The 14,935-nt window shown below is 49.0% G+C and overlaps 1 protein-coding gene across 1 annotated transcript in view; it reads right to left on the reverse strand.

The window, feature by feature from the left end:
- The window catches only part of COL6A5 (collagen type VI alpha 5 chain), a 137,028-nt gene that overhangs the window by 61,078 nt on the left and 61,015 nt on the right, over positions 1-14,935 (reverse strand). The window contains exons 9-21 of the mRNA XM_017346727.3: positions 13,997-14,337; positions 13,812-13,893; positions 13,186-13,328; positions 12,524-12,616; positions 9,799-9,852; positions 7,641-7,712; positions 6,850-6,876; positions 6,697-6,741; positions 6,558-6,611; positions 4,656-4,718; positions 3,943-4,008; positions 3,504-3,557; positions 167-202 (exon numbers count right to left, since the gene is read on the reverse strand). Of these exons, the coding sequence (XP_017202216.2) occupies positions 167-202; positions 3,504-3,557; positions 3,943-4,008; positions 4,656-4,718; positions 6,558-6,611; positions 6,697-6,741; positions 6,850-6,876; positions 7,641-7,712; positions 9,799-9,852; positions 12,524-12,616; positions 13,186-13,328; positions 13,812-13,893; positions 13,997-14,337 (1,130 nt within the window). The remainder of the gene's footprint in view (positions 1-166; positions 203-3,503; positions 3,558-3,942; positions 4,009-4,655; positions 4,719-6,557; positions 6,612-6,696; positions 6,742-6,849; positions 6,877-7,640; positions 7,713-9,798; positions 9,853-12,523; positions 12,617-13,185; positions 13,329-13,811; positions 13,894-13,996; positions 14,338-14,935) is intronic.

The raw sequence follows: 14,935 nt of genomic DNA on the forward strand, positions 1-14,935 counted from the left end.
TGTTGCTGGCAGCTGAACTGACGGGTGCCTGTGTCTCCCACTAGTCAGTGGGGACCACGTGCAGTCCCGAGCACTTCCCACCATATCCGTGTCAAATGCACCCTGTGCACGCGAGAGAGTCCCTTGGTCCCAAACACCCCAGGGACAGGATGGAAAGGACGCTTACCGGGGCACCTTGCAACCCTCGTCGCCCTTCTCTCCCCTGGAACAGAGAAGGCAAAGTATTAGTGTGTGGATGTCTGGCAGGAGGATTTCTTGAGGCCAACCGGTTGCTCCCACTCTCTGATATGAGTCATGAGCAGCTCATAGAGGTTTCTGGAGGTGCTTTCCATAGACAAGTTTTCCCACTGGGCACCTAATTACAGACTAACATTTGGGGGACAGATAGCAGACCAGTCTCCCAAGTCATTATAGCCCCAGCCATGACAGCCTCTGTTTGGAGAGTCAAGTCAGCCTAAGGAGCCTCATTACCACTCTGGCAAATCCACAGAGCACGGCCAGCTAGGCAGAGGCTGCCACGAGAGCCGGAGCTGCATCACAGCCTTCTCTCTGTGTGTCCTGGGTCCCTGCTTATGTCTTGGGGAGAGTGAGCAAGTTCTAGATACAGTGCTGCACAGGGACCCACTGCAGTTTGCATCCATGGGATTCCACAAGCAGGAAATGAGCAGGGATATGGGGTTCAAATGCAACCAACAGCTTCATCCCAGAGAAGTCAGACTGCTCCCAGAAGCCCAAATCCCTCTCCCTGGCTCTCCAAGGGTGAGCTCAAGCCCCCAGATCAGGTTCCCACCCAGTGGCCCTCTTTGCCACACCCTCTCCTTCCACAGGGTATTCAAGGGGGAAGACCTGTCGGGCCCTGAGCCTGACTTCTTTCTCCTTAACAGCAAGGACAAAATCCACACCCTTCCCCCCTCACCCCTGCCTTCTCTCTCCAGGGGTGGGATGTCCCAACTGGCCATCACTTTGTGTTGTAATAAATAACCACAATCACGTTAGGTGCAAAACAACACTTAAAAATGACATCGGTCATCCACTCCCTCAGGCAGCCGAGGGAGTTCTTTCAGGAGTGCTGTTTCCCTCTATCTGCCCCCTCCTGTACTGTCTCAGGGCAGATTACCTGGCCAGATGTCAGCTCCCACAGGTTGGCTGATGGTTAGGAATTCCTAAGCCTTTGGGGGAGTTACCCATGGTAACTGCCAGGAACTTGCCCCTGGATGTGACTACTTTTTCTCTCGATGTACCAGAGTAGAGTAGAATCAATAACCAGAGGTTGAGGCTACTGTCTCTGTGTCCAATACAAAGCAAGGACAAAACGACATTTATGCTACGTAAGAGACAGCATTGCTCAGCTGTTAAAGTCGTGTCCTTTGAGGTCAGGCAGCCTTAGGCTCAGCTCTGCTCCTCAAGGCCTGAGTGGCAATCAGGACCGGCAGGAGGGCCCAGACTCTGGAGGGAGACGGTCTGAGTTCCAACCCCAGCTCCTGTGAGCTTGGGCAAGCTTGTCTAAGGGTTCCTTGACTTTCTCATCTATAAAATGAATATAGCAAGAGTCTCTGCCTCACAGGTATGTTACGAGGATTCTGCAAATGAATATTTGAAAGTCATCTGATCAGGACCTGGAGCCATGGAGATGCTATGGGGGTATGAAGTCCTTTGTGTGGGGCAGGAAAAACACCAAGGACCTCGGATGTGGTTTTAACCATGGTTCTCAGATGTTGATCCAGGGTTTCCACCACAGCCAGTAGAACAATCAATTTATAGAAGTTAAAATTCCATGAAGCAGGAGGCAACACCTCGTGGTGTTTAGAATTCCTCAGCCACTAAGGGTCTGATGTGGACAAGGCAGGGAGAGAAGGACAATGAGCTGATGACTCCAACACCCGAGCCATGGGCACAGCCCAAATCCCACCATCCATGCCAATTCAACCTGACTGCGACTCTCACTCCTCATCACCCAGCTAAGCCTCACTTTCCCTTATGCTCTGGTGGCCATGATACTTTCCTGGAGACCACCACATGCGCTGCAGCCATGCCCTAGATCCTATCTCCTTTGGGTCTTCAATCAGGCCTCACCCAAAGCCCCACCCCTCACAGAGAATCCTGTCCTTCCTTGGAAAGATGCGAGGAAGAGTAGAGAAGCTTGATGATGCTTATTCTGTCAATGTTACCTTGGTTAATTCAGGAGAAATGAAGTTACAGAGGAGATGAGCAGGGATGTGCAGAAGATGAGGAGGGAAGCTCAGAGCCTTGTGTTCTTAGAGAGACAGGGTTGTCCAAGGATTAATTCCCTACCCATCCCTGGCCCCTCCTTCTAGAAAGTTCCTGGCTGATGTGTCAGTCACAAAGTTATTTCAAACTGAAAGTATTTCCTCTTAAGCCAATTTACGTCTGAAATTTATAGCACGTAGCTTATCTTGCTGCTGTATATCTTCCTCTCTATTACACTTTAATTCTCGGGTATGTAGAAGAAGGCAAAGCCCCAGAAGATTCTACCAGAAGCACTGGGAAGCCGGAGCGCTGGCACTTGCATTCCTGGAGGCTAGGACTCAAGATAAACAAAGACAAGAGGAACCGGAACACATTTCCCCTTCATCTGTCCCAGGATAAAGAGCAATCCGCCAGACTCCTACGTGATGAGAAGATTCCAAGTTAGTCATAAAAAGGAGAGCCAAGAATTTTTAGTCCCCTCCTGAACAAAGCTTAGGGCCAAATCTAAGACTTGTAGATTATTCTCTTTATAGCATCCACAGCGAGTGCGTGGTAGAAGAGTTTCTATCTAACACATGATAAATATCATTGCTGGTACTGCCTCCAGTAGTCAACAAAGGGAAAGGTGATTTCTTGGTTGCTCCTTGGAGAGATGGGGGCAGTCCAATATCCCTGCGTTTGGCTGTGATGGGCTTGATATCATGTGTGATGCTAAAAGTTACCCCGGGAGCTGTAGGTTGCCACTGCATTGGCCCTGATTGCCACTGTTTTGGTCCATTCTGGAAAAATGGACTCATGATTCCTCCTTCCCATTGCAACATGGAAAGAGAGGACTTTTACCCGGTTTGGAGCATTCTACTCAGCTCAAAGACGTCATGCTACGAAGCAGAGCACTTACCGAGTACAAGGCATTAACTCTCTTTAAAGACATTCAAAACCACTGGAAGGGGAAAGGAAACGCTGGCTGCATCATTGTGTCCCAGACCCCTGCGAAACCTCCACAGACATGGGGTGACCTCTGGAGACGTCTGTGGGTGTCACAAGTGCATAGGAGTGGGGTGGTACTACTGAGGCCCTGTGGGCAGAGGCCAGGGTGCTGTCAACATCCTACAGTGCCTAGGGCAGCTCCTCACGACAGAGTTATTTGTACCAAAATGTCAATAGCATCGAGATCAAGAAATCCTGCCAATTCATCAGCCTAGATCAGCTGACTGCACAGCAATAAATAGTCTGAATGCCCCTGTGTGCTCTCCAGGAGATGAGGAGGGGAAATTAACATGCAGGGAAATACTTACCTCACTGCCTCTGGAACTGGGGCTGCCTTGTGTCCCTTTCTGTCCCGTTCTACCCTAGAAATGCAGGAGTTTCACAAAATCATCAGGCAAAAGATTCTGAACACAACACAAAGGACTCGGCATCCAAACTCCAAACACCATGGAACTAGCAGCCTACACAGGTCACACTAAACTCATCTGCATGTAACAGTATGGGCCATACATCCACTAACGAAGAAAGAGATGCAGCAGCATGCATTGCTGTGTGTTTTCCTAAAGAAAGTCATTTGCCGGAAAACTTAATCATTTCACCCATAAAGTAAGCGAGCCTTACTTTAACAGGACTCTTTTAAATACAAAGGTATGTCTGTTCAGTTACAGAAGGGTCATATATTTTACTGAATTTACATAGCTCAACAATGGGATTAATCAACTCCTGTATGTAAAATAGATCAATTACTTGGCTTCCTTGTTCTCCTTTGGAGCCCTTTTGTCCTTTGATGTTGCTGGCTTGTCCTGGATTACCCTAGAAGAAGATTTTTAAAGCATTTTAGAACCCAGAAATACCAGCTTTTCTTGTAAAAAAGAAAAAAAAAAGATATGATGCTCAGCACGAAGCTAATTTGGGTTAAGGAATGAGAGATCTGAGAAAATCCCCCACATTTGAAACTCATGAGATTTTTTTTAATGAAAGCAGTAAATTGCAATCCTAAATTTGCAGAAGACTTCATGAATCCCAAAGTTTAAAGATATGGTGATAAACAATGCACCATGAGTGTTTGCTCCATGCTGATTTCCCCTAAAATGACAACCTCACTGATGCTCTGGTCCAAATATTCTTAGACACTCCCTCGAAGATGTAACACCATTCCCAAGTTACCAAGTCTGCAAACAGGGACCCTGTAGATCTGCTAGAATGGAATTCTAATACAGAAAACTATGGACATTTCCCCCTCAATAAACCTTGAAAGTGTCAATGTGCTATAAGCATTCATAAGATGGAACTTTAGTTCCCAGTTCTGAATTTGTAATCCTATCAGGCCAGATGAGACAGAGTTTTCCCAAAGAAGCCTCCATCAACACCCACCACCCCCACACCTGAGACAAGCAGCAGATGCAAGGGGACAGGGGATAGGCACTGTGGAACAGGTGTGAAGCTCAGAGCCAACTTACAGGAGCCCCTGGGAAACCCTTTTCTCCATATGCCCCAGGGGGACCTCTGGAACCTGGGCTGCCCTGAAAAAAAAAACAAAAAAATTAAATGAGCTTGAGTGAGTTGGTCGGAGGCCTTCATGACACCATGAAGTGTCAAGTGCAGTTGCAGTGGGGGTAGGGCAGGGGGCAGAAATCCATCAGCCAAAATGCTGCGTACTCTTTCTCTCTTGACCAGGAGCCCTTGGATTTCTTAAGCAGCTCTAAATGTGCTTTCAAGTGTGTGGTCTCAGTTATCAGTAGCAAGGGGCTGAGAAGCTGGAAACATGTCCATGGTCTAGCAGTGCACTGCCCAATAGGACTTTGTGTCGTAAGGAAAATGACCTCTACCCATGCTGTCCAAGACGACAGCCGCTGACCACACAGGAGCACTTGAAAGGGGGCTACTGCAACTGATGAGCAAACTTTTTTATTTTAACTGATTCAGATCTAAATTGCCACAGCCACACGGTGGCTAGTGGCTGCTGCATTGCATGCCCTGGCCAGTCTAGCAATTTCTGACGTCTGGAGCTAAATTTCCCATTGGAAATCTCCACAGGGTGGTTCCATTGTCACCTCACACCTGACTGTCTACAATTAAACGTGCTCAAGCCAAGATCGTGTTGGGCACATTGACTGACTCTGCTTTTCCTGCTCTTCTGGTCAGCTGGGTTTCATGTTGCTGAGCCAGGACTGGGGCAAGGCACGTACTCTGTGGAATCCTGACCCTGGGTGTCTCCTTTGCACCCCAGGGGCCAGCCTGCCCCCGCATGGCCCTACGTCTCTCTGGTCTGTTCTCACTTCTCACTGCTGTTTTCTTATCTGAAGACTTCACCACTTCTCACCTCCAAGGAGGACAACTCACCTCCCATCCTGGCCTCCAACACCGCCCCCACACACCCAAACGAGTGAGGTTTCTAAACTGTGAATTGAATGGTGATCCTGCTGCTTACAATCTTTCCTCCTGCAGGTCCCCCCTTGCCTGGTGGCTAAAAGGCAGCTCCTCCACATGGCTCCCCAGTGCCACCCGATCACTTCCTGCCACCTCCTGTCCCTCCCCTCCCACCTGTGTCTAGTGCGCCTGCCAGGCAGAACTGGCAGTGTCACCAATGGTTGCTCTTCCCTCCATCTGCAACTCCTTTCTCCACATCTCTGCCCCACCAATGCCTATTCATCCACAGCTCAAGGATCATCTCCTCCAGGAATATTTCCTGGACACTCCCCACCACACACACAAGCCCATCCCCACCCCTCTGCCTGGCAGGAGGCCATGTCTGGATTCCCACCTAGATACCTACAATGTGGCCTCAATCACATTCTGTGTAACTGCATTCTACTGATACAGCTGTGGCCCCCACCCCGGTGGGGGGCGGATCCTTGAGGACAGGGGCTGTGTGGTCACCTCTGATTGGCAGCACAGAACTCAATGCCTGCACAAGGCTCAACCACACCTGATACATGAATGGACCAGAACATACAGGTAGAGCTGCCTAGACTCAAGCAGGTGACTATTAATTGGCATTAAAATCATTTTAAAGAAAAATATATTTCAGTGTGATTTATAACACCAAGGCCACCCAAATGAATTTCTCTCTTCCTATTGTCTTTTTTTTTTTTTTTTCCTCTCTGACAGATAAAACACTCATTTTCAGACTCTGACAAATGTGCCCAAGTAACAGCATTGCATGCTGGAAATTTTTCCAGCTGTCAACTCCTGAACACCACAGGTCAGCCCCTCGCCCGCGGCGGCAGGGCGGCCTCTGGTTTGTGGTGAGAGGCCTTTACCACATGCTGATGTCAGTGGTCCCTTTTGTCAGGGACACGTGACAATCAAGATTGTCTCCATCACCAGTCTCTGCTTCTTGGATGTACTGGAAAAGTTACCTGAGAGCCTGGATCACCTTTCTCTCCTTTTTGTCCAGAAAGTCCACGCATACCCTACAAGAGGACGAGGAAAATAAGATTCCCTTTAAAACCCATGCACACCCACAGGAGCTGCAGGGTGCCTCTGCGGTGCTCTTACCTCCTCCCCGTCCAGGCCGTCAAGCCCATGGTCACCTTGTTCTCCCTGAGGGACGGCAGGAGACAGCAGTCAGAGAAGGGGGCCTCCACCTCGCACTTCCCGGGAAACCAATCCCACCAAGAAACCAACTTGACCGGGGAGAAACAACTGTACCTTTTGTCCAGAGAATCCTTTGGCTCCCTAAAAAAGAGAAAACGTCTCTCACAGGGGTGTCAGAGCCACAGTGTGTGTGGGCAGGCTGTGGTGTGGGTAGCAGGCAGGGGCCGGGCCCCAAGCAAACGAGTGTGTATTTCTCTTTTTTTTCTTAATCTTTATTTATTTATTTGAAAGGCAGAGTTACATAGAGAGAGGAGAGGGGGGGAGAGGGGGAGGGAGAAAGAGGGAGAGAGAGGGAGAGAGAGGGAGAGAGAGAGAGAGAGAGAGAGAGAGAGAGAGGTCTTCCATCTGCTGGTTCACTCCCCAATTGGCCACAATGGCCAGAGCTGCACCGATCCAAAACCAGGAGCCAGGAGCTTCCTCCAGGTCTCCCACATGGGTGCAGGGACCCAAGGACTGGGGCCATCTTCTACTGCTTTCCCAGGCCACAGCAGAGAGCTGGATCAGAAGCGGAGCAGCCAGAACTTGAACTGGTGCCCATACGGGATGCCGGCACTGCAGGCAGCAGCTTTACCCACTATGCCACAGTGCTGGCCCCGAGTGTGTATTTCTGATACCCTGGCCACCTCACATCCACAAAGAAGTTACAGAGGGAATTTAACGGCTGCTCAAAGACTCCTTAAGATGATTAAGAAGCAGGATCAACCGCAGACAAGAAACTAGTGGAAGGAAAGGGAGAAAGAGACAGAGAGATAGGAGATGCCCAGGGAAATAGGATGGGGGAGGGGTGGAAGAGAGAGGGACGAGGGGTCCAGGCTCTGAAGCCAACATTGCCTAGCAGATCTCACCTTCTGTCCGCGTTCCCCTACACACCCTGCAATCCCTTGGTCTCCTGGGGGTCCAGTCTCCCCTCGTGTTCCCTAAGGAAAGAACAGAAGCAGGTTTCCAAAGTTCTCCTTGCCGGAAGCCGCTGGCAGTTTGCTTTCAGAGAGTTAAGCTAAGCCTGATTTCTCCAAGCCCACTCTTCCTGCAGCCCCATGCATTTAAATCTATACTCATGTATCTTCTCTGTCAACCTTCAGGGCTTCCTTGCAGATCCAAAGCCACAGAGAGCTGCGGGATGAACTCGGCCACTGCACCCTCTCATCTGACAGTGCAGCCGAGGTTCAGAGGTGGCCTCGCCTTCTAGCCACACTGCAGCCACTCTGTAGTCCCCATCCACCCTGACATGTGGCCTGGGGCCCTGGTGCTGTGCTGGGAGAAGTCAGCCTTGCTGACAAGGGGAAGCCAGTGGTAAGGTCTGGGGCTGTGTAGAAACAGTCACTGGGGATGGCACCATTGGGAGAAGAACCCATCCCCCAGGATAAGGATCCTCAGAGTCAGGTCACCCAAGTAGGGAAGGACACTCAAGGTCAACAAAGTGTGCACCTCCCCCCACCTGCTCCAGCCCTGCTTCTCCAAGGAAAGAAACACTGGTGAATGGCTTTATGCCCTTGGAGGCCAGGTCCCCGACTCTGTCACCCTTGCGTCACTTGGGTGGGCTCAGGTCTATGCACACAGCCGGGTGCTCACAATTTGTGCATCACTAAACAATTGCTTAGCCATGAGCTTAATTCTTGCCTTCCTGCTGAGAGAAGAGGGGAGAAGCAGATTTCCTTTTCTTTGATTTGCTGTTATTCTAAGGCTGCCTGGCCCATGGCTTCAGGAAGCTAGGAGAGAGGGGCTGCCATGGCCTGGGCTCTCACTGCCAGGCAGGCGGGCAACACGACCGCCACACTCAGAGCCTGCCTGTGCTGTCTGAGTGGTCTCTGAGATGCTTCTGAGGGTGCAAGGTGAGTGACTGAGAGCATTCCCCTTGGTGCTCACTTTGCAAGCAAGGCCTGCCTTAAGGTCCCAGAGAAATGCATAGATGTTTTTCATGCAAGCAAATGGTGGCCAAGAAGTTAAGTTCCCTGTTTAAGGTCTGATGTCTACACCTAACTTGGCAGTCTGATCCCAGAATCTGTGCTCATTGATGGACCAAGGACATAAGCCTCAGCCACTTTAGGTTCTTGTTCCCCTTGCCTTCTTTCAAGGGGCCAGTTCTGTCTCACAGCCTGTATAGTCTCCCACCCCACCCCCTGCATTCTTCCCCAGGTTGGGAAGCCAGGTGGCCAAACTTGAAGAACCAGAATGGAGAAGCTCACCTCTACTTACTGCCCCCCACCCCTGTCCCTAGCCCACTAAGATAAAAAAAGGCCCAGCGTGCTGGGGTCTGGCCTCTGCCACGAGTTTGGCCTGTGAGCATGATGGCAGTTGGTCGACTTCTCTGGCTTTATTTTCTCTGAATAAGTTCGGTCTGGCTGTGCGTTTGTATTCTGTCTCCTCTCTGTTCTGTGCCTCTTTTCATAACATGTTTGTGACCCGTGTGAGGAGGCACCAGTCTGTGCCTCTTTTCCAAACACTCATTATAACTTGTTGACCAGAGCAGCAGGTGGCCTTGAGTCTAAGGGATTACAGGTCCAGCGTAGACACTTCCTGAATTTTTCCCATCCCAAATGGAGCTGATCGAGTTTCGGTTTCTCCAAGTCTATTCTCATCATTTGATTGCTGAACCAAAAGGGTTCTGGGTTTAGGGTCAAGCACTGATCTCCCCCGTCACTGGGGATTGCATTGAGCCACAAAGCCATGCCCAGGGGACACCTTGCCCTCTTCCCTCTCCGTGGAGGGCTGTGTGCTACAGCTCTGGCCCATGGCCATGGTCTACCATGCAGACCCCTAGCAGACAACCTGTTGCACCTGCTTGTGGACTGAAATGAGGAAGCCCAGCTCCCTGCCAGTCCACATGAGTGTGAGCCTAATCCCACGTCCCCTGACCCCTAATGTAGACTTAGCAGGTGCTTCATGGTCTAGACTGAGAAAAAAGGAAAGCAAGCTTTTCCAACAGATTCAATAAATAAGCAAATAAACAAAACCTCATTTGAATGAAAATGGAGCAGTCATGGGGGAGGGGTCATAGGCACTTACTGGGTCTCCATCCTCACCCTGGTGGCCTCTGCTGCCCTTCAGGCCTGGAGAGCCCTGGGGGGAAAGAGAGGAAGGAACTTCAGCATGGCCCATCACTCACACTTGAGTCACAGGCGTTCAGCAGTTGGTGCAGACGGGCAGACTCTGACAACATCTGGAGCAGGCGCCTGTCCCGCGCTCCTTGCTGGAGGCCTCTGTAGCAGGCGGCCCTCACGGTGCCTGTGAGACCTGCCCCACACCAGGCTGCTTCTGCAGCTGACGGAGTTGTCGGGGAGACAGCTGTGGCCACCGCATCTCCTTTAGCAGGTTAACCGCTGGCATTTCCAGAAGGAGCGCTTTATTTTCTGTTGCGTTTCTGAGAGCCCAGGCAAGAATGAGCATGTCCAGGAACGAGAGGTTGCATGTGTTTCAATGGCAGACCTCTCTCCTCTCTCCCTTGCTACAGTGGTTTAGTTGCTTCGTGCATTGATAGCGGCAAAGGTTTCACCGGCGTTTGCTTTCCCCGCTCTCTAAGCTGCCTGCTCAGTACAGCCGCGAGGCTGAGCTCTGGAATGTAACTCTCATACCAACTGGAACAAGGCAAGGAGAGAGGAGACCACAGTAAAGGAAAATCACAACTCCGTAAAAAGTCCAATACAATTTTTCCTCCCACAGGACAGATGACGTAGAACTCGTGAGCAAAAGTATTATAGTTGATCTTAAAAAGCAAACTCCCTTTTATTGTGATATCTAAAACCCATTTGAAAAAGTACATAAAAATGAATAGACTGTGAAGGTAAAGCTTATCACCGTAAGGTGAACCTTATCCAAGAATTTTATAATTACAGGCATCATAGGTAAAGTTTATGAGCCAAGAGGACAGCGACTGGTCCCAGGCACAGTCTACCCTGCCCCAGCCACCCTCCTCCTGCCCTGGGAGTGCACTCCTGATGTCCACGACTATATCGCTGCACCTTTTAAAAATACCTTGCCCTTGGGGTTGGTGCTGTGGCGTAGCAGGTAAAGCTGCCGCCTGCAGTGCTGGCATCCCATATGGATGCTGGTTTGAGTCCTGGCTGCTCCACTTCCTATCCAGATCTCTGCTATGGCCTGGGAAAGCAGTAGAAGATGGCCCAAATGCTTGGGCCCCTGCATCCATGTGTGAGACCTGGAGGAAGCTCCTGGCTCCTGGCTTCGGATCAGCGCAGCTCCAGCTATTGTGGCTGATTGGGGAGTGAACCAGCGGATGGAAAACTTTTCTCTCTCTCTCTCTTTCTCTCTCTCTTCCTCTTTGCCTCTCCTTCTCTCTGTGTCTAACTCTGACTTTCAAGTAAAATAAATAAATCTTTAAAAAAAACCTTGCCCTTAAATATTCATCCCTAGACACCATGGGTTAGTTCAACCTGTTTTCAAACATTCTCGAAATGAAATCATACCCTAAGTATTCTGTTTTGCTTTTTTATTAAATGCACAATGTGTTAATAGGGTTTATTCATGTTGTGTATGTGTCACTGTGGTTCTTTTGCATCAGCACAGAGAATGCCATTGAAAATACCAGGGTATTTTCTCTGAAGGGAGGAGAGAACTTCCACTTTGACTACGACCTTGTCTAAATATGATCAGAGTCGGTGAACTCAAACGGCTTCCATAGCCTTGGCAACTCATGACAAGAGCCTAGGGTGATTACTGATGCCATAAACAAGAGTGTCAATTTGTTAAGTCAACAACAGGAGTCACTGTGCACTTACTCCTCATGTAGGATCTCTGTCCTTAATGTGCTGTACGTTGTGATTTAATGCTATAACTAGTACTCAAACAGTATTTTTCACTCTGTGTTTCTTTGTGGGTGCAAACTGTTGAAACCTTTACCTAATATATGCTAAACTGATTTTCTGTATATAAAGAGAATTGAAAATGAATCTTGATGTGAATGGAAGGGGAGAGGGAGCGGGAAAGGGGAGGGTTGCGGGTGGGAGGGAAGTTATGGGGGGGGAGCCATTGTAATCCATAAGCTGTACTTTGGAAATTTATATTCATTAAATAAAAGTTAAAAAAAAGAAAATACCAAGATATATCATCCATCCTATGGTTGAATAATAGCTCTTTCACAATTTGTTTTTTCCACAATGCTACTTACTACTGAGGAACTCTCTCCATTATTTTTAACAGCTTTCAAGCTGTCCAAGGCAGCTACAAGAGTGTAAATTGCAAAACCAAGGTGCAACATCACCAAAATATATCTTCTTTTTTTTCCATTTACTTTGAAAGGTAGAAAGAAAGCAAGAGACAGACACAGAGAGAAAGAGACAGACAGAACTCCTATCTGCTGGTTCACCTCTAAATGCCCTCAACAGCTGGGGCGGGGCCACCACCCTAGTCTCTCACTTGGGTGATGGGAATCCAAGTACTTGGTATTTCATCTGCTGCCCCCAAGAATACACATTAGCAGGAAGCTGCATTGGAAGTGGAGGGGTTAGGACTCAAACCAGGCATTCCAAAATGGCATGTGGGCATCCCAAGAACATCTTAACTACTGTGCCAAATGCAAACCCATTTTAAAAATTCCCATTAGTTGTGTCACAAGTAAACCCTTCTGGATTGGCTCCTACACCTTAAATGTACACAAAATACCCAAAATAACTACATTACTATGGAGCGATTGTCGCCAACTCAGACACTGGGTCTCAGTCACAGCCATACCAAATCAAAGCATGTTAGACAAAAGGGTATCACAATGCAATGGCACCTTCAAGGCTTGTCTTCCTCGGGTCCCCTGAGGTCCTGGAACCCCTGGACATTTGCAAAATGTACAGCAGCAAGTCCTCTCTGCAATGTTGCCCTGCAAAAAGACAAAGTTGAGTGAGCAACAATTGTCAGCAAATTTATTGTGTAAGAATCACGTTCATACAAATGATAATCTATCACCTACAAACCGTCTTCTCCCGCCAGGGGAGGCGATGACAAGGAGAGGGGGCTTTTGGCCTTAACACTGCAGAGAGGACACTAAGCTAGCACCTCTGTTGGCAACGTCTCCTTCCCAAAGGAAATGACCTCTAGCTACAGAAAGGGCGCCCAGCACATACATGGCCAGACCAGGCTGGCCTACCACATGTTGGTTGCTACCGGACAGTCTCCTGTTTTGTGGAATTTCTGTATCATAAATGGTTGGAATTTTCTATCTGATTAGGGGTTGGCTTGTTTTAAGTTTCTTATACATTCATTTGGTGGAGTAATAAAGAAAGAAAAGACAAAATAGGATATTCTGGTCTTTGAGACCTTCTCATATTCTGAAAACCAGGAGTTCACTGACTGGGGCAAACAAAGGCAGCCTTTAGAAACTCTTGTCAGGACTCCAGATTAACTCCCACAGCATTTTGGATGACTGGCTTTTTTGGTTCAGCAACTCACCAGGTACTGGGACAGCATTTTGCCCACTTCCATCATCCCCAAGGTCAGAGGAGTCCTGTAATGAAATCCCTTTCCAAACTCAAAGCTGGAAAACTCGTCATGAACAGTGGTGTTAATGGACACCACAAGCAGAGCATCAAGTCCTGTTCAGTGCACACAGCAGAGAGAAAACCAAAGGGTCAGGCACGCAAAAGACAGAAGGAGTTATGTTCCTACCCCATGAACAGCATTCATACCACCAGAATTTGGAATAAAGCAGTGCTCTCAACATCGGGAGAACCCAACCTCAGATTTGCCTCTTCTATGTTCCAGTCTCAGCTGCATTCCTGACTACACCTGTTCACCCATCCCTTCATTCAGTTATCTATTCATTCTCCAGTTTGTCTATCCCATCCAACCTTTCATTAGACAAATATGTGCTTAATGGGGGCCTATTATGTTCTAATCATTGTGCCACTGATACAAGACGAAAGGGTCAGACACACTCCTTCTCTTCATAGGGTTCATGGTCAAATGGCACAGATGGAGGAAAAAAGTGGCACATGCCTATAGCTAGAGTGTTTGAGTAAGACAGAGACTTGCCCAGCCTATTGCAAGCTCCGCATTGCACATTGGCAACACAATACCTGCTTCTCTGAGCCTGTCTGCTTGGTTCTCCAGCACTGTGATGCTGTCACCCTGGAGACCATCAGAAAAGATGAGCAGCACCTGCAGGGAGAGGGAAGCAGTGATGAGACCACTGGACACACAGCTGGGGAAGGAGGTTCAAATGGGAGAGTGTGCGAGGGGACACAGAACACGGCACAGATACCTGTCCCCGGGAAGCAGATTTATCCTCAAATGTGTCCCACAGCGACTCCAAGAACTGGGCATTCAGATGAGTCGGGCCTCTGACGGCGACGTGCAGCAAGCTGTCAAACACTGCTGGCCGGTAGATTTGGAACTTGGCAGGGAATTCTCCTTCACTGTTCACCTTAAAGGCCACGCTTACCTGCGTCTCTGCACCGGCACCACAGCTCACCCCCTTGATGGAGGTGATGTCCTCTAAGATGCCTGGGAGCTGCGACTCCAGCCGGGGGTGGCCCTGGAACAAGGGCTGCCCCTGCAGGTGAGTGGAGATGTCGAATCCAACCACTACGTCCACAAAGCAATCTGGAGACCAAGGGAAATGAGGTCGGATTCGTGAGCAAACAGGAGTAAGGAAGGGCAGACAGGGCAGGGAAAAGAGAGCTCTTGTGCCACACTTCCTGGTACCTAGAGCTTGTAAGAAGGGAGATGCTGGGCCAGTGCTGTCGCATGGCAGGTAAAGCCACCACCTGCAGTACTGGCATCCTATATGGGCACTGGCTGCAGACCTGGCTGCTCCATTTCTAATTCATCACCCTGCTAATGTGCCCAGGAAAGCAGCCAAAGGTGGCCCAAGTGCTTGGGCCCCTGTACCCCTGCAGGAGAGCCAGAAGAAACTGTTGGCTCCTGGCTTTAGCCTGGTTCAGCCCTGGCCATTGCAAGCCAATTAGAGAGTGAACCAGCACATGGAAGATACTTCTCTCTCTCTCTCTCTGTCTCTATCTCTGTCTTTCAAATAAATAAATAAATCTTTAAAAAATGAATATGTTGACTGCTCTCCCAACAGCATATTTTAGGTATGACAGGTTCCAACAGCTATTTGAAGGTTAAACCACAGAACAGTCTCTCAGTGGTTCTTTGTGTTTCCAAGTACACATGTGTACAGTTTTCTTCTTTGAATGCT

Source organism: Oryctolagus cuniculus, chromosome 4 (assembly GCF_964237555.1).
Source record: "Oryctolagus cuniculus chromosome 4, mOryCun1.1, whole genome shotgun sequence".
NCBI lineage: Eukaryota > Metazoa > Chordata > Mammalia > Lagomorpha > Leporidae > Oryctolagus > Oryctolagus cuniculus.